The sequence below is a fragment of the Rattus norvegicus genome, chromosome 2, assembly GCF_036323735.1.
Source record: "Rattus norvegicus strain BN/NHsdMcwi chromosome 2, GRCr8, whole genome shotgun sequence".
Classification (NCBI taxonomy): Eukaryota; Metazoa; Chordata; class Mammalia; order Rodentia; family Muridae; genus Rattus; species Rattus norvegicus.
The window spans coordinates 93,445,817-93,464,949 of NC_086020.1; the positions used below are offsets into that span (position 1 = coordinate 93,445,817).

General features: G+C 43.1%; 1 protein-coding gene across 2 annotated transcripts; it reads left to right on the forward strand.

The window, feature by feature from the left end:
• Positions 1 to 1,149: 1,149 nt before the first annotated feature.
• Fabp12 (fatty acid binding protein 12) lies at positions 1,150 to 16,577 on the forward strand. 2 transcript variants are annotated; one of them, NM_001134614.1, is made up of 5 exons: positions 1,150 to 1,350; positions 10,736 to 10,856; positions 12,448 to 12,620; positions 14,814 to 14,915; positions 16,425 to 16,574. In NM_001134614.1, exons 2-5 carry the CDS (start codon positions 10,784 to 10,786, stop codon positions 16,473 to 16,475), a joined length of 399 nt encoding a protein of 132 aa, NP_001128086.1. In that variant the 5' UTR covers positions 1,150 to 1,350; positions 10,736 to 10,783; the 3' UTR covers positions 16,476 to 16,574. The 2 variants fall into 2 exon arrangements, with proteins under 2 accessions (NP_001128086.1, XP_006232207.1); XM_006232145.5 differs by lacking the exon at positions 1,150 to 1,350 and adding an exon at positions 8,847 to 8,990 and having other exon boundaries at positions 16,425 to 16,577.
• Positions 16,578 to 19,133: the final 2,556 nt, after the last annotated feature.

Genomic DNA, 19,133 nt, shown 5'->3' on the forward strand with positions numbered 1-19,133 from the left:
TCCTTCTTTGGTTTATGTAGCCAGGCTGGTATTAAACTCTGAATCCTCCTGCTCCAGCCCCTCAGATGCTAGGACTAAATGCTCCCCCCACTACATCCAGCTTGGTGTTTTATTGTTGCTATTCTTTGTGAAATTTTTGTACTTTTGTTTTCTCTATTTTGAGTAATCAATGTTGTAAAAGCTGTTAATTTTCTATATACACTGTTCATAATGTGAGAAAAATCCTTTTCCAGTTTATCAGCAACAAGATTTTTCAAAAGAGAAGATTAAAAGGAATAAAGTGCAAACTGGTTAGATACTGGTAAGGTTCACTTGTGATACTTGGCTTGCTGGCTCAAATATAGACCCCACTGCAACCTGAGCAGCCCGGCATGCTGGAGACTCCCCGGCAGTCGTATCTAACAGGCAGGCTGGTGTCTTAGTCATCTCTCTGCTGTAATAAGACACCATGATTGAGCCGACAGCTTCAGACCATTAGCATCCTTGACCATGGTGACAGGGCGCATGGCAGCAGTCATGGCTCCTGAGCAGAAGCTGAATGTTCACCTCTGGATGCACAGGCAAGAAGCAGAGCTAATTGAGAATGGTGTGGGCTTTCAAAACCTCAAAGCCCATGGACAGTGACAAACCTCTTCCAACCAGGCCACATTTCCAAAAATGTTCCAAACAGTTCCACCAACTATGGCTCAAGCATCCAAAACGTGAATGTATGGGGGTCATTTTCATTCCAGCCATCACAGTTGGTTACTTGTAAAAGGGAAGTGAGGTGGAAACTTGAGGGTTCTTTGGAAATTCAGTTGTGCTGGGGTAAACATGTGAAGGAGAGTTTTTCTGAAGTGGACACGGGAAAGACTAAGGCAGACTCTTGAAGGATCGTTTCACTGAAGCAGACACAGGAGAGAGCAACCACCTAATGATTCTTTTGCTAACACCATGCATGGATTGCTCTGCCTTACGCTGTGTAGTTGAGCTGCATTTGTCCAGACTCCATGGACTTGGGCTGAGGCAAGAGGACTCGATGGAGGGACAGAGACAGAGCTCAGCTTGCTGGTACAGCTAGCTGTGCAACGCTTGTGGGTCTCTCATCTTCCCTAATCTTCACTTCCCTGAGAGAGGCACAGCTGAAAACTTCTCCTGGTGTCCCTCCAGGTCCCTCCTGCTGACTCGCAGGCTGAGCCTAGGCTGTCCCTGCTAGGTCATGTCACTGCTGTTGCTAACCCAACTGTACAGACCTGGAGTATCTGTGAGGTGTTTTTGAGTGGATTGAGCTGCTGCTGCTAACCTATGAACTGAACTGCCAATTTCCAGACAACGTAGACCAAAGTTGTTCCAAGGAACCTTTCTAAACAGGTCCATTTCCTCCCCATAACCTTTCTTTTTCACTACCTCTGGTGGGTGGCTGGCTACAAGGGAGGTTAAAGTGTTTAAGAACCATCATTAAAAGTAAGTTTGAAAAAAATTAAAGTTACAGGGAAGTCTGTGGCAGGGAGCATCTACTCAAACACAGAGATCGTCTCAAAGATCAGAGGCAAGGCAAGATTTTGTCATTTTCTGTTGTTCTGTTTTGCGGGGTGGTATGGTGTAGATGTAAAAAGTCTCCTGGAGTTTCCTGTGTTTGAACACTTGGTCCCCAGGTACTGGTGATGTTTGGAAGGAGGTAGAATCCTTAGGGGCTGGAGCCTGCTGTAGGAAGTGGGCTGTTGGAAGCCGGTCTCTGGTTTATCAGCTTGGTCCTGCTTCCTGTCTACTCTCCTGTCTCCTCACTGTTGCCTCATGCTCCTGCAGCCACATCTTCCTCACATGATGGATTATATCCGTCCTTAGGTTGTGAGCTAATAAGCCCGTCCTCCCCTTAGATTGCTTCTTGTAGTCCTCTGGTCACAGAATAGGAAAAGCGACACATGGTGTAGGGAACTGACTCTCGGGCTCTGCTTTTCTGGGCAAGCATTCTACCATTTTTGATAGGGGCTGACAGTGTCATTTAGGAAGGCCTTGAATCCTGGGTCCTTCTACCTTTGCCCTGTGACTGCTGGGATTTCAGATGTGTGCTATCCAAATCCTAGGATTTTAGGGAAGAAAATGTCTTGTAAACACAAGATACAATTTGAGCTGCATCAGAGGGGATACTCTGACTTGGTGAACTGAGGGAGTTTGCAGTGGTCAAGCCAAAATGGATGCTTGCTTCAAGTGCTGACGGGCACTGGGATAAATTCTGGGTTTATGATAAAGAGGGGACTTTTTAATTTCTATCATGTGTGACTCATATGGGCAGCATATTCTTAGAAAACTGGGGGTTACTTCTGATCACCTGCTGTGCCAGCAGCTCCTGGGGGACACCAGTATAGCTGTCTATCAACCACACTTGAATTTTATTTTTAATTTTTGTCATGTTGCTTTTTGAATTTTTAAATATTAGAATGAGTTCCAGTTTACAAGGGAACTTGCAAACACAATATAGAGTTCCCATACAGCCTTCCTACAGTGGCTCGATTTGCTAACATTTCACGTTTTAGTGTGGATTTGTCAAGCACATACACAAGTAAGTACAGGCTTCCCTAACCTCTCTGTTGCTGTTCTTGTTGTTTTTCATTCACGTAGTTTTCTATTCTAGGTCCCAAGTCAGGACCCTGCTTTGAACAGAGTCATTGAAACCAAGGGAAAAACCAAATACACCCTCTAGCTTCTTCCTGGTCATGGTTTAGAGACTGTGGAGTTAAGACTTTCACCAATTTTGCTGAGGTCACAATTTTGCCTGTGTGTTTGTTTGTTTTCTCTGTTTTCGAGGAAGTTGGAGGGAGCTCAAATAGGCAAAAGCCACTGGCCCTTCCCTTGAGCAAGTGTCTGATAGACGACCTTCCAAAGTAAGAGGCTCAAGTCTCCATCCTCGGAGAATGTTAACATTGTTGTCCTCTGAGCATTCATTCAGGAAAGAAAAGTGGCACCTGCTCCTAACACCCTTTACCTCCAACACTTTCCAAGTCTCACATCACCCTGCTTCTCTATCCCACCAAATCCCCACAGCCTCAACTTGAGAGGTAGATTTGAAACTCCCAGCTCCCAGCCATGTTTTGTCAACTCATGAACAAACTTCCTCAAACCCCGCCCCCTTTTCATGATTGGCAGGGCACTTGGCTGGCAAATAGGCTCCATTTGGTGACATCTTTCTGGTTTCCTCCATTTTGTGGCACTTTCCCAGATTTTCGTTGTCACGACGTTGGCACTTTGCAGAGGCTCATGTGGAAATTCCCTCTTTTCTCTTTGCATGTCAGCTATTACATTATGACACAGTCTGGGTTCTGGATGATCAGTGGGAAGATACAGAGGCCAATCAATTCATCCTCTTCAGGTCAGTCGGTGCCAGGTATGGGTCACATGGGAAGGTGATGGATGTCTGCTCAGTTTCTAAAGTTACTAGTTTTCTCTTTGTAAATGACTCTAAGTATGGAGGATGAGATCTCAAACTTCATCATGCATCAGCATTACCCAGACAACTGGCTGAGAATACCAGTTTTGAGGCCCTTTCCCCAGAATTTTTGATTTAGCAGGCCATAGTAGGACCTTTGTCTTCGTAGGCATTGCTGTTGGACTTAGATCAGTGCCTGAACGTTTGTCCTACTGTGGGATAAGATATCCTGACAAAGGCTACTTGAGGAAGAGGTTTCATTTAGCTCACAGTTCTAATTACATCATGAGAGAAGGCCCAGTGGCACCAGGCGCTACAGAAGCCTGCTTGCTGTGCTCTAGTTGCCTCTCTCATTTCATGAAGCCCCGAATCCCCTGCCCAAGTAAGTACAGCAGGAATTCCCACACTAGTGACCACATTAGAATAACCCCACGGGCATGCCCAGAGTCCTGTCTCCCAGGTGATCATAATTGTGAAGCGACAATTAACACTAATCACCAGGGTCACACCCTTAAAACCCTTAGACATGTCCCCACCCCATAAGCTGGAGTCTAGAACAGTTGTCTAATTGCTGGGCCTTGGACCTGAGTCATCTCTCAAGAGAGACACTGGAGACATATCTGGGAGTAACTCTAGAATATAATGTATATTCCCAAGCCTAAATTCTGAGTAAGAAGACAGGGTGACTTAGAAAGTTCATTAAAGCAAGCCATGCTGGGGAACCCCTGGAGCCACTGCTACCCCACAACAGTTGGTTGGAGTCACTTAGGGACACATGGGGGGGAGTACTTAGGCAGCAGCTGGGTTCCTGGAGGGACCCAGGGTATTGAAGCTTGGGAACCCAGCAGGTCTGAATCACAAGCCTCAGGCTTCCTGACTCAGACACCTAGTCCTTTATTCATCCCAGCAGGAAGCCTCCACGTCTCTGTGCTTCATCTGAACCACAGGATTTCTTAGAGACACACAGCAAGCACCAGGCAGCAGATTCCAGCACCAGCCTGAATTAGCTGCAAGCCTGTGACAGAAAGAAATCACAGCCCAATACAGTTTACCAGCATCCACAGGCTTATTTTATTGGGTGGATCTCACATGGTTCAGTTTGCCAACATTTTCTTAAAAATACCTACTTAATTCTGGGCTAACAATGCCCCCCACAAGAACCACAGATCATTTAACAAAAGCTCTAATGCCAGGCTTGAGAAGCCCCCCTCCCCATTTGAGTTGTTTGTTACAGTTGTACAAAGTCTCCCCAAATATTACAACTTGTTGCTATTTCCCTTGGCCCCCTCCAGATGTAGAAGGTTTTCTGAAGACACCATACACATCAGACATAGGGCTTAAAGGCCCTAAGGACGAGCTTTCATGGTAACAGAGGTTGCTATGCAAGTTTCCAAAGAAGGGGAGCAGCCAAGAGTCCTACCCAGTTAGGAGCCTAAAAACCACATGCAGCAGCACAGCATGGTAATCCTAAGCGTGTAGAAGTGGCATGCACACCGTGGCAGAAACCAACTGCTCTCTAGTTAGATTTATTCAGGTAGAAAAATCATGCCAAGGTACTGGAAACCTAGAAAACCACTCAGGGTTTTGAAGTCATGAATCTTGGAGGAGAACCTACAATCACCACTTTACCTGTAACCAGCACAACCCCTAACTACGTTCTAAATATCCGTCTCTATAGCCACAGATTAAATGCAGTCCTCACCCCTCATCAAGGAAACTTCTCTTTGCAACAAACAGATGCAGATCATCGCAGAAACTCATAACCAACTAGAAGGCAGAGTGTGGAGTCCAGTTCCAACTGATAAACCAGACTACTCCTGTTCCTAAGGCTCAGGGATCATTGTGGAAGAGAGGAAGAAAGACTAAGAGCCAGAGGACCAGAGGATTTGCTGTGAGAACATGTCTCTAAGAAATGTCAGAAGTTACACCCATATAGTTTCACCAACATGGCTGTTTAAACAGGACCTGAACAAGCACAACATGAATAAACTTGCTGACATGGATGGGGAAAAGCTCATGAAACTTCAAGCCTTCACACAAAAAAAATTATAGACACATAAGGAATGCTGAAGGGAAAAGTCCTTCTGGGAAGAGAAGCCTTGAAAAATTCACACACAGAGCATCGTGCAGACCGAGCAGGTTGAATTTATGTATTTAGAGCATGCACACATACATTTGTAACAATGAACAAACAAAGAGGAAGGGATGGTACATGAGAAGGTTTGGAAAGATGAAAAAGAAGGGAGAAATGATGTCATTATAAGCCCCCCAAATTATTTAAATAGCCTTACATTTTATAGAAATGGTAGTGAAAATGTAGAAATCTGATGTAGAATAATCATAATTTTCCAAATACCACACTGCTAATAGATCTTTTATAGGTGTTATATAGGATCCCTGTCTTACTAAATAGACATATACTCCCAGTAAGAGGAAGGAAATGATATTTTTCTCTAATTCTTTCTCTTCACTGTCCCTCTACATTTTTGATGTTATTTATTATGTCTGAAAATGTACATGGCTTGGGAGTCTTACATCCTCTGGAATATAATAAACTGATATTCTGCTCTCATAGATGTTTAAAAGAATCGAAATGCAACTTTTTGTTGAATGGACTCATGTAGGATGTCATACAGGTGAAGGCAGGTACAAGACAGACCGAGGCCTGTCATTGGACGGGAAGCGAGGGTGGGTGGGAGAAAAGTTTTAGAGAGAGGAGGAGACTGGAGGAGGTGGAGAAGCAGTGGAGAGAACATGGAGGCGGATGTTAAGATTCCTCTTTGCACATTTACAGGTTGTTATGAATGTTTGTAAGGGATGGATGTATATAGGGCTTTGATGTCTAGGTGGGCAATTATATATTATCAATTGGATCAGAGGTTATTGTGTTGTGTGTTCTTTTATGTGGCGATTTAAGTTCAAGAGAGTGTGAAGTGGCTGGAGACACTAGGCCGCCACGGAATTGGGATGTATATGTCTGGCATGGTGGCAACCTGCCTTGGGAACTGGATGGGTAGAAAGATTGTTGCCAGGCCCAGAGAGAAGCCATCAGCAGTGTGATATGGGATGGAGCAGAGCAAGTGAGACGCTTTGCTGACTGAGATGAAGATGTCCACCAGATGTCTTGGGGCACTGCGGTGCCGGATCTCGTGTGGGGGAAAAAGACAGCATTTTTTATAATTTTACAGCAACAAACATAGTTTTCAAATATAGTTTAAAAGTTAAAATAAAATGTTTTATGTTGATAAGATTAATATTATGAATGTTATGAACCAATAATTCAATAAAAATTGGGCAATAAAAATACCTCTTCTATAGGTTCATTCTACGTTGTTAGGCGTTCATATGAAAGCACGGGTCATGTAGCACGGTTTTAAATTCTTTTGTAACATTGGAGGCATTTTGTATGTCTCCTTCAAGTCCCCCATGTGAGAAGGAAAACAGGGTGGGGATCTTTTATTCTGCAGGCACTAAAGTGCACATAGTGTTTCCCCAGCTCTACTTCACATCGATTAGACAAGATTCCGTATGCCACAAAGCTGGAAACTCTTGCATGCTGACCATCTTCTTTGTAGTGGTTTGAAGCTGTAATGTGCATCTGTCTACTGTCCATATCTTTCTATAGAAAGTGTGTGTGTGTGTGTGTGTGTGTGTGTGTGTGTGTGTGTAAACTCAAATGAGTATGTTCCATGAGTCCAGAAGCTACATCATTTAAGAGGTGATTAGAAATGCACCAATGGGAGGGACTGCAGAGCCACAAAGTTTCAGTTGCTCTTCCAGGGTTGCCATGGAGCTTGGCCCACTGATAAGAAAGGGAATGGAGAGAATCTGAAGGAAGTGGGAACAGATGGCAGCCCTTTACTGCCCAAAGCCAAGAATATAATTCCCTCAACAGGGGGCACATTGCGGCATCTCCCCAACCTCACCCGTTTTCCTGATCTGGCAATAATAGTAGACCAAATAATGTTATATTTGGGGGCTCAGAGGATGGCTCATTGGTGGCATGTCTGCCTCCTGTATTCATTCCTAGCAGAACCAAAAATAAAACTGCATTTGGTAATGGTGATGGAGACAAGTGACAGATATTCATGCCACTCTGTAGCTGACCTAAAACACAGAAAGCAGTGTACAGCACATACCTTATTTAATCCACTGTGCTAGCTTGCCACATAAGCCACTTACATCCTGGGTGACCGTAGGCTGCTACGAACTCAGATCTTACCAGAACTATGGCTGGCTGTACTTGGTGGGTATTTATTTCCCAAGCACAGATAAACACCCCTTACTGCACAGTTGCAGACAGTGACTAGCCATTCTGTATCCCAACCAAGAAAGACTGGAAAAGCTAATCATAATCTGCATTTCCATGGAACAGACAGTATGCGTCTGCACCTTCGTTCCAGGGCTGTGTTAACCTCTGCTGCTGCTGTGATATAGCCCGGTGAGATGGAAGTAGGTAGGCATCGTGTGTGTGTGTGTGTGTGTGTGTGTGTGTGTGTGTGTGTGTGTGTGTGTGTGTCAGAAGGAATGATGGAGGAGAGGCTAGCGTACTGAAGGCATTGGTAAGATATGTGTAATTCAGAGTGTGGAGAGTTAACATTGGTGATGAACTGGGTGTGGTGCATGTCCGTGAATCCCAGTGGGATTTCTGTGCACTCAAGGCCAGTCTGGGTCTGCATAGGTATTTTCAGACCATCAGGGTCATATAGTGAGACCTTGCATCAAATAAAACCAAAAGCAAACAACGGAGCATAATTCTGAGGCTCGAGAGATGGCTCATTGGTTAAAAAGAGATTCTTCTCCCATAAAGGATCTGAGTTCGGTTCCTCGCACCCATGCCACGTGGCTCACAACTACTCACCCTCCAGACAGACCTAGCAGCTCTAGCCCTGGAGGGCATCTGCACTCACCTGCACCCAGCCACACATGGACACACACGTAGAGCTAAACAATAAAACTAATTTCAAAATTGGTCATTATTGAGGGTCCTTCTACTTTTGTAGACTGAGGTGTCCAGCTTAGTCAAGGCCACTTAAGGTCATCTCTCCAAAATACAAATTACTGTATTTTGTCTCTACTACTAACATATCTATAGAAAGCTTTGGTTCAAGGTATTGATATAATCAAGGAATGTTCCCCAGACTATGTTGAAAGTCTTCTTGCTTTGAGTGGAGCAGCATTCATAAAGACAATCTGGGGAAAGTTGGGGAGACAGTAACAACTTGGGCCATGATTGACTATCCCTCTGATGCTGGATTATAGTGACAGAAAAAAAAATAGAATTGCCCAGTGTTCGTATGGGACGAGATAGACTTCTGATGTTTCAAGGCAAGGTCACACCATTAGCAACAGAGACATATGTGCCTTTTAATTAAAAAACATAATCCCATGTTCTGGAGTCAAGTAGTGATGGAATTCTCAAATAGAGGACTCAACAGGGATGGAACTACCCATTATGAGACGGATTCTTCGGGTGCAGAGTCATCAGCCCACACAGGCCCAGCAGCATAAGAGTTACCTGTGTAGCAGTCCACCATAAGTTACCTGTGCGTCTGAGATCAAGCTTAGTAACTCCTAAAGTCCCAAGGTAATCTCGTAAACAAGTATCCCTGACTTCAGTGTGACCAATCACAATACCAGAAGCCTCAGATGGTACCTGGGAAAATATGGAGACAGGAATAAGCCAATTTAAAGGGCATGTGTGTGTGTGTGTGTGTGTGTGTGTGTGTGTGTGTGCATGCACACGCACGCTTTATGTGTTAGCCAGCTCAGTGTTGGGACGAGTCGTAATGGCTATTAATTTACTTTGGTACTGGAAAGGTGCTTAAGAAGTAGTGAGGGAAATTGTTTCCACAGACAAAGTTGTATCTGTCACCTATTTCATGTGGAGGGAGCAGTGGCTTAGGACAGGAATACAGATGCAATACCAGGTAGCCTAGTAACGTAGGCTGTTTGGGACTCTGCTAGGATAGACTGGAGGTTTGCAAACAAGCATGGTTGGTGCAGAATGGAACGGAGATGTTTGGCTCTTATTAAAGAATATCAGAAGGCATCCATCACTTGAACAATGGAGCAACAAAACAGCCTTGCCCATGAGGGTTAGTTCCTGCTTGAACTTGAGGCACTGCCTCGTGAATAGAGGAGTCAGGAGCTAGAGCCTGAACTCTGAGTCATGGTTAAGTCTTCCAAACGTGTAAGTTACCAGACACAGGGCAGCATCATTCCCCTGTGACGTTGTCTTGCTCAGGGAGGTTTCAGCATACAAGGAGCTCTGTCCTTATGGTGGAGGGACAATATGTACCTAACATGGGCAGTGGCATGGGAATTTTAATGCCTTCTATTTAGAACCACCAGGTCATCTCTTACTCATGGCTACTATATGGAGTAGGCGTAAACTTACAGTGTTTATACATTAACATAAGTTAACCATGATATCCGGTTGCCTAGGTTCAGAAAGAAGAAGTAACCAAAACATTATTGTCTCTTTCCCGTGATAGCTGGGATATTTAGTCAGTAGTGTACACAAAGTATCCTGGTCTTTTTCGGCATACAACACTGGTGGCTCCATTTAGGTTTGTTGAATAATTGTTAGAAAAACTGTGGGCTGGTTAATTATCTTTAGTTGATGAGGACTGAACATTTTAATGGGAAAAACAGAAGCTGTGCCACCTTTCCTGTCTTAAGGAATTCTGTAACACCTATGCTTCTTAATGGCCATAAACCAACCTTAGACAAGCACCGCTCAGAACCCACCGGGAAGTCCACACAGGTTGGTGGCACAGAAGGTTGGATGCTTGCCCTTCGGATTGCTGTTTGCAGTCCTGTTCTCTAGTTGCTGTGTTTCCTGTCCTACTTCTGGTCACATATTTTGAGCCAGTGCAAGTATTAAGGAGCTTACTAACAGTGTCTGGTGCTGTAGGAGCAAGACCAGCTGATGGGAGTTGGACCACAAGCTTGGGAAACAGTCCTTTTCTATCATGCTTGTTAGTCCTTTGCTCAGCAGTACATAATGGTGGTTCTGCCCCATCCCCTTTTTTTTTGGTGGAGGTTTTGCATGACATGCTAAAGATGTTTGCCACCACTGCCTGGCCCCTGACTACAAAAATTTCAAATCTTAGATACTACGTAAGCATACTCTCTGACTTTTAGTTCAAAGTATCAAGAAAAATATAGAAGCACCAGTGAGCCAGCCTGGTGGCTTTTTACAGGTCACCCCTGAGGGACAAAGACCTGGCACAGGAGTCTTGTGATATAAGATAATTTTTCTCCTGGTCGTCTTCCTGTTTTCTGTATTCAGAGTTGAATTAGAACCATGTTCCAAACCCATTTCAGGGAACACCAATGCACACATCCATATGAAGCAGTTTTCAATGAGACGCGATGGTGGACCAGCTTCAAGGAACATGGAAATCTGTTTCTTGTGAAAATTTTGAAAACTACATGAAGGAATTGGGTAAGGCATGTTTATGTGCACATTATATGTAGCATGAGCAGTGTTTATGTATACATTATATCCAGCGTGAAAGACACTTTGGTGACATGTGACATGTGTGTGAAGTAAGAGTCATATGGTCCCTCTAATTTTTCACATAGAAAAAAAAAGGCTGATTTACCACCAAAATGCAGTTCTGTACAAACTACTGAGGTCGGTATAATCGCCATGGACCCAGTGAAACTAAATGCATATACATCACTTATTAAACAAACTATTTTAGTAAATAATTCATGATGAAGACATACTTTAAAATTGTAACTGTTTTTATAGACACCGGCTCTAATGTTTAGGGACTTTCGTTTTCTCGCCTCTGATGAACGCTGGCTCTCCTTGGAGGGCGGCCCCCTCACTACACTTGCTGCTGTATTCCCTCTGCCTTTTTCCCTTCTATAATCTAATGTCTCTTTCCTTTAAAAATTATTTTCATTATTAGTTTTATTGTATGTGAACACGGTGTGCATGTGTGTGTGTGTGTGTGTGTGCGCGCACACGCACGTACACATGTGTCAAGGTGTGGTGTAGAGGTCAGAGGACATCTCTGTGCAATCTTGGTTTTTCATTCCATGTTGTGTATGTTCTGGTATGGGATTTAGGACACAAGGCCTTTCTTTCCCCTCTGAGCCATCTCTCCAATGCCTCCATTCTCTTATGGGTGTACCATGGTTACAGAGGGTTCTTTCACCATCCAGGATAACCTCCTCATAATCTCTGAGCTGCACACCTCGTGAGTTCCCTCAGCAGGTGAGGTAATATCCACAGGGTCTGGAAATTAGGACATGAATAATTTGGAAGCTATTATCCAACCTGATATATGCGGTGAAACAGGAAGCAGAAGAAACTCATTACAACATTCCCCCAAGTCACGTGCTAGACTCTACCTTAGATATTGCTTCCCATGGCATTCTATTTCTGTTGAAAGCATTCCTACATGGACTACCAAAAACTGTGTGCACAAGGCAGTTCACTGAAGCATTATTTACAGCAGCAAAAATAGAAATGCATCAGTCTTCAATGGGGATAGAAAAAAAAAAAACGAACTTTGGCATGTGCATCTCATAGAAGATGCACATGCAGGAAAAGTATCTTTATTTACTGACATTCAAATCCTCAAGACATAAATATAAGAAGAAAGGAAAAACGAATACCAATATATCCAATGAACTAATTCTAAGTTTAAGCCCCTATCTATAAAGAGTTGGCTGCACAGCATTTATAATGCACACAATGCCATTTGTACATTTAATGGTAAATTTGTCTTATAGTACTGAGTTGCATAAAACTTTGTGTCTGGTAAGTTTCGATGTATAATGTTTTTATTTATTTGCAATTTTTTAAATAATAAAATAATGACATTAAATAGATTACAACCCAAACACATGAACACAATACCACACACAGATAAGTAAATGCGAAAAATAGATATTTGAATTCATATAGGATGAAGCCTGCCTACTGCAGAAACCTCCTCCTTGGGGAAGAGCTGTGCAAACAGAAGGAGTCCTTGAAGTCGACAACAGACGTAACTATTTGCCTGTCACCCTCCTCCCAGGCGCAGGAAGAGCCATCAGGAAGCTAGGCTGTCTGGCAAGGCCTGTAGTGACCATCAGCACAGACGGAGATCGGATCACCATCAAAACCAAAAGCATCTTTAAGAACAAGGAGATTTCCTTCAAGCTGGGAGAGGAGTTTGAGGAAATCACACCAGGTGGCCGAAAAAGCAAGGTGAGGCCTGCACAGGACCTTCCAGAACCTGCGTGTGGATGTTAATTAGAGAGGTTTACTAGGCAGCAACAGCCAACACTCATTTCAAGGGGCTCCTAGACAAACTTTTGCCTCAACACTAACACTAAGCCTGGAGATCTCGAAAGCAAATAAGCATTATGATCCCTTCGGATTCTTGCATTCTCTCCCTTGGAAGTGTGAAATGTATTCTATTACTTGTTCTAGTTTCATTTCTGCCAACAAGTTGAACACCCTGACAAGAAGAAACTCAGAGAAGAAAGGGTTTATTTCACTCACCATTCCATGTCGGGGTTCATCACTTCAGGGATGTCAAGGCAGGAAGTCATGCGGCTAATCGCATCACAGCCGCAGTCCAGAGCAGAGAGAAAACAAACACATCCTCGCCTGCTTTTTCTGTAGTAGGTGTTGTTGTTCCTTACACCGTTCAGCCTCCCCCCACCCAGGTATCTCTCAGCACAGAGAATGATACCATACAAGGGAGGCTGGGGCTTCCTGCATCAGTTAACCATCAGGGTAACCCCCCAGACGTACCAACAGGCCAAACTGATCAAGACCATTCCTCCTTAAGATTCTTCTGAGGTGGCTCTAGGTCCTGAGAAGTTGGCCAGGTACATTTGCCCCTGGGTGGGAGACAAATTCTTGGGTGGGCACCTGAAAATGCATACAAGACACTGAATTAGTCCGGCACTGGTCCTCAGTGGACCACATTTGGAGAGCGATCTACCGAAACTGGTATTCAACCCTCTCAGAAACGAAAGTGCTCCCTTTCATTTCTCACGTGGAATTTTACAATAAGCACAGTTTGTATTAGCTGATATCAGTGAGGTTATGATCCTGTGACAAATGAGCCTAAGGCTCTTAAAGGCTAAAAACAACAGAGAATTATTGTAACTCAGAATACGTATGAAGTGTTGGGGGTGGAGATGAGGAAATTGTGCGTGCGTGCGTGCGTGCGTGCGTGCGTGCGTGCGTGTGTGTGTGTGTGTGTGTGTGTGTGTGTGTGTGTGTTAGAGACAGAGAGAGAGGGAAGAAGGGAGGCAGGGAGGGAGGGAGAGAGAGAGAGAGAGAGAGTTAGAGTTTTGTGGCTTTTAATCTCCAAGGACCCAGGCCAAAGGAGGTCTAAACACCTTGTTCTTGCAACTGCACCATTACAAGCCTGGTGTCCTCAGTGAACAAGGTAAAGAAAGAGGCTCCAGACTCTTCATTCATGGCTAGAAAGTGGCACACATAATTTTTAATTGTATCTCATACCTCCAAGTGAAATGCATTTATTTATATTATATACTTTGCCTGTATTTTATTAATTGTGTGTCATCAGTTTCTCCATAGTAGATTGTATCATCTCAAGATAGTTTTTCATCTGTTTCCCAGCACCCAGTGGTTGCTATATAAGAGTTTATCAGCAAATTCTTTTTTTCTTTCTTTCTTGAGTTAATGCCCTCAGTTGATCTCTGCTAAGGGTAATATTACACCCTTTTGACAAAGGTTTAATAAGTGTGAGACTTCAAATGCCGGTACATGTAAATTGAAAGAATTTTTACTGAAACAATTAATAAAGGGATCTCAGCTATCTGTGATAAAATTGTAAAGAGAGACTAAAGAAGCAAGAGCAGATAGCACAGACAAAGCAACCTTGGGGGGATGCTGTCCGGTGAGAATCAGAAAGGGGGCTTTTCTCCTTTCAGCCTCACTGGGACAGTGAACTAGTCTCCTGTGGTTGTAAAGGACACTTACTTGCGATGCATAACAATAAGACCTTCTCTAAACTGTAAAAGATAAAGTTTTCCTTAAGTTGTTGCTTAGGAGATGGCTCAGTGGTTAAGAGCACTGGCTGCTCCCAGAGGTCCTGAGTTCAATTCCCAGCAACCACATTATGGCTCACAGCCATCTGTAATGGGATCTGATGCCCTCTTCTGGTGTGTCTGAAGACAGAGACAGTGTACTTATATGTAATAAATAAATAAGTATTTAAAAGAAAAAGTTCTTAAAATATTCCTCTCCCCAAAAGAATCATCTAACCAAAAAAAAAAAAAACAACAACAACAAAAAACCAACAACAACAAAAAAAACAAAACTAAAAAACCTTAAATCCTCAAAGTCACCTTAGAATGAAACACCTTCTAAGACATCAGGGTTCCTATGCGTCAACCTAACTTTGGTTCTGTTTTACAGAGTACAGTAGTCTTAGATAACGACTCCTTGGTTCAAGTTCAGGACTGGGATGGCAAAGAAGCCACGATCCGCAGGAGGCTGGTGGACGGGAAGATGGTGGTGGTAAGTGCTCTGGCGTTTCCTCATCTACCAGAAAAGTACCCATGTGCCTGCCCTAAAGCTAGAAAATGCCCCTGGCTTCTTTTCTCTTACAAGAGTTGAAAGGAAACATTTGCAGATAACCATATCTTCCTAAGAATTTGAAACTTGTTTGGATTGAGACGTTGAAGCTCTAAAAAGAATTTAAAAAATAGTGTGTGCCCTCACCTCCCACTCACACGTGAACACTTGTGCAGTCAGGGTTTCAACACTGACAGAAGGTTGTGCTCCTCTGCCCCGCGGCTTGCCGGATTTGTCACTTTGTAGGAGAAAAGAAAGTCTTAAGTTAGAAAGGTGTGGAGCTGAAGTGCTGAGGTGGTTCTAGTGTACGGATCAGTACCAACAAGTCAGGGCAAGGGTGTGTTTCTACACATTCCCACGTTATCATTGACGAAATCCTCACACTAATCCCGTGAGGTAAGGCACACTGTCCTGTCTAAGAGTTCAGGAAACAGATTCATTCACTAACTTAGCTACACAGAGAAAGCTAGAAAGTGTGGAGTGTTAGGATTAGAGCTCAGTCACTCAATGCCAATTTTCCATCCCACTCCACCCTATCTCACCTCACCCTTTCCCTCCCCTGCCTCCTTTTCAGTCCTTTCTCCTCCCTTCAGGAAGACTTTCCAGGTCACCCTTCCCTCTTCTACAGAGGGGAGGGAAGCCAGGTCTGATTCTTAACCTAGACTCTACCACACCAAAATGAAAGAAAAGAAAAGAAACAAAGCTATCTCTGGTAACCTCTGAGGTAATGTAATGTAGTTCAACAGAAAGATGCAAACCGCACTAAGGAAAACAAAAAAAAAAAAGTGCTCTCCTCACTCTCAAGACGCAACATTTTTCTTTCTCTAAGAAAGGTTGAATTTTTCTTTGTGAATATTTAATTATTTTACTGAAAGGGCAGGATTTAGTCTATAGCTTCTCGTAACATTAGCTAATAGGCAAACAATGGGTTCAATAGTAGCAACTAATGTGTAGTTCATGGAGAAGAACGCTAGATTCAGACTCCAAGGTTTTATCTCTGTGAATCAGAATTCTGGGCAAGTCATTCACCTCCTTATGACGCCGAATTCCTTAAGTGGTACACAGTACCTCCTCAGAGGGCTTCCTGAGAGAACTGAACACCATGTGAATTTGTCTGTCAAACCCATGCAAGGTTACATTTGTGTAAGTTAGTACTTTTTAAAAAACTGGGCAGTGCATAAGACTGCAAAGATGCTTCAATGTAGAGCCATAAAATACTTAAATAAGAGCCTCAGATTCCAAACTATTTCCTTCTTTTTCATGTCTCTGAAAATATAATTGCAAATTCCATACCTATAGACCCAATATGCATAACATGTATATAAGCAGTACCTATCCATATAATCTAATAAGGTCTCTTTCCAAATTGTCGCATGTGGACAGCACTTAGTTAATATTTTCTAGATGTCAGTTTGGTCGCTTTACTGAAATATTCCATTTTCTATCCTTTAGGAAAGTGCAGTGAATAATGTCACCTGTACTCGGACATACCAGAGAGTTTAAGAACACTCCACCTCAAGGTCTCAGAGCTCTCAAATTGTCACCCAAACCAATGATGCTGTTCCAATAAATCTCCCAAGTAAAATCTTTGAATGCTTGCACAAATATCAACGTGTGGCTCAGTTTTTAACTTTCGGCGGTGACAGAGTCTAGCAATGGAATCTGTGAGAGGGGAAAGACTCCTTGGCACAATTCACAGCTTACATCAGACTCTCAGAGAGGACCAATGTTCATTTTTATCTTCCCAAAAGGCATAGGACGCCTATCCTAATTAAATGTAATCTTGACTGCTTCAGCATAGTGTTATGCTGGGGTTGAACATGAAAGGCACATTTAGAACCAAGGGACACTCCAATTAAACGTTCAGCTCTGTTACGGAGAGCTTTGCAAGTGCAGCCACACTGTGGAAAGCAGCCATGATTGAGTGCAATCTGTTCTACCCACAGTGGGCTCAGGTTAGGCCTGGGGTTATGTTAGACACACATGGATCTGACACCTAACTTTGTTGATGGACTAAAACGTCCCCAATCAGTTCATTGTCAACTCTAACCTTGGGGAATTCATAAGCAAAAGGTTACAAAACAAGTGTTTATAACACTTGCTAACAGAGTGCTCTGACATTACTTTGTGAATTAATTTTGTAATTAGCAACAAGGGTTGCATTTGAATCAATGAGAAAGACATTTGTCTGGAAAGAGAAGCAAAGATTCAGTTCTTCCTTCTCAACATTTAGTGAAATCATCTTTCCACACCAAAGCCTTGACACAATGTTCAGGCCTAGCTTATATCAATAATCATCATTTAGGATATTTAAGTGATAACAGAATTATCTAAAGGGGGCATAACCAGCTCTTCATACTCTGGGTGATTTGATTTCTCCATTTAGATCATATTCTGCAAGCTAGATGCTCTCAACATATTACTAGAAAAGCAAGAAAAAACGCTCACATTAAAACCAGGTAGATGCAGGCATGGCCACGAACACCTGTGATAACAGCTCAGGAAGCAGAAAGATTCAGAATATAAGTCTAGGCTACACAGCAAGACCCCATCTCATTAAACCAAGAATAAACAAACAAACAAATAAATGGATACAAATTTATTTAATTAATTTGGTTAATGTTGAATATTTTCTATCTAGTGAATCTTTGAGAGAGCATTGTCCTGCTTGAGTGAGTGGGTAGAGAATAGCCTGGAATGAACAATAAATGTCAATACAGATGATAGACTGCCCATCAGTTAGTCTGGTTCACAGTCTCAGAGGCTTCAGTCCATGACTGAATGGTTCTTTTGCTTTTAGGCTGTGGCAAGGGGGGACATTGAGGAAGGGAATGTGCACTAGAGTAAAGCTATTCTCCTCATGGGTGAAGGAGTAAAGGGAGGAAAAGGGGAATCAAGGGCTTGAAGAGCAAGCCCCCAGTGACCTAACGCCCCCCCTTCCTAATAGCCTGGAGACAGAGCCACCATATTCACATGAGAATTTGGGCCTAACTCACAATCCACATCATAGCACCAATTGGTTTTTGAGCTGTGCTTCAGCAATAGTTACCATGCTAGACATTTCTTCTGAGTAAGCTCATCTCTGTGAGACATTTATAAAGACATGGACTAAGGGTCAGAGAGCTTAAATATTTGGCGTAAACATTCTCAGCTGATCAACACCTGGGCTGTTACAAACTAAGCTTGCAACCTGAAAATTTGTGTTCTTCAGCAGTGATGGGAGATGCTGCTCCGGAAATAAAAGTGACAATAACTATTGGAGTTTCTTTTGGTGTCTTTGTGCGTAATGGCAGTAATACAGTTCAAACTATGAGTGCTGGCAAGGCAGTTCAGCAGGTAAGGTGACTCGCCACCAAGCCTAATGACCCAAGTTCTTTCCTCAGGATCCATGTGATAAACAGGGACAAGGGATCCCTGACAGGTTTCCTCTGACCTCCACACACATGCCTGTTATATGCATGCATGTGGGTGCACACACAGCCATACATACAGAATAGATAATTATAGGGAAACATTTTAAAGCCTGAAAGTATTAACTTGGCTTGTAGCGCCTGAGAAATCTACCCTACCTCAACTCTCATGTCCTGGAGGGGTCAGGGAAATAATCTGCCTCAGTTGTAGATGCAAGAGTAGAGACGGCCACGCCTTGAGTCATCAGTCACCTGTGTGAGACACTTTCCAGGAACCGTTGCTCCAATCCACCTCACACAAACGATCAGATCTAAGGGCATGAGGCATGAAGTCAGACAAGAGAGAGCTCCTAGGCAGCAGATTAGCAGGTATAGCTTAGCGCTTTGTCTCTTGAAGACTGTTGGGTATTGTGGGTATTATATATTTAGAAAGCGTTTGCGTTGACAGAGTGAGGCATGGCTTGGAAATACACTCTGGGGATCCCAGAGTAGAATTCTTTATTTAACAAAGTAGAGAACTGGGTTGTTCCAGAGAGTGAGGTGCCAGGATCCCTTTTGTATTGTGTGATCTCTTAGCAAATGCTACCAGCCATTTCTCGTTCTTATGGATAAAAGCAAAGAAAGACAGAGGCACAGCTTTGGACCACTTTAAGCAGAATAGGTTTTGTTTATTTTGTATTTTGTTTTTATTTTATTTTATTATTACTAATTTTTTTGACAGGATCTTTCTACATAGCCTGGTCTAGCCTCA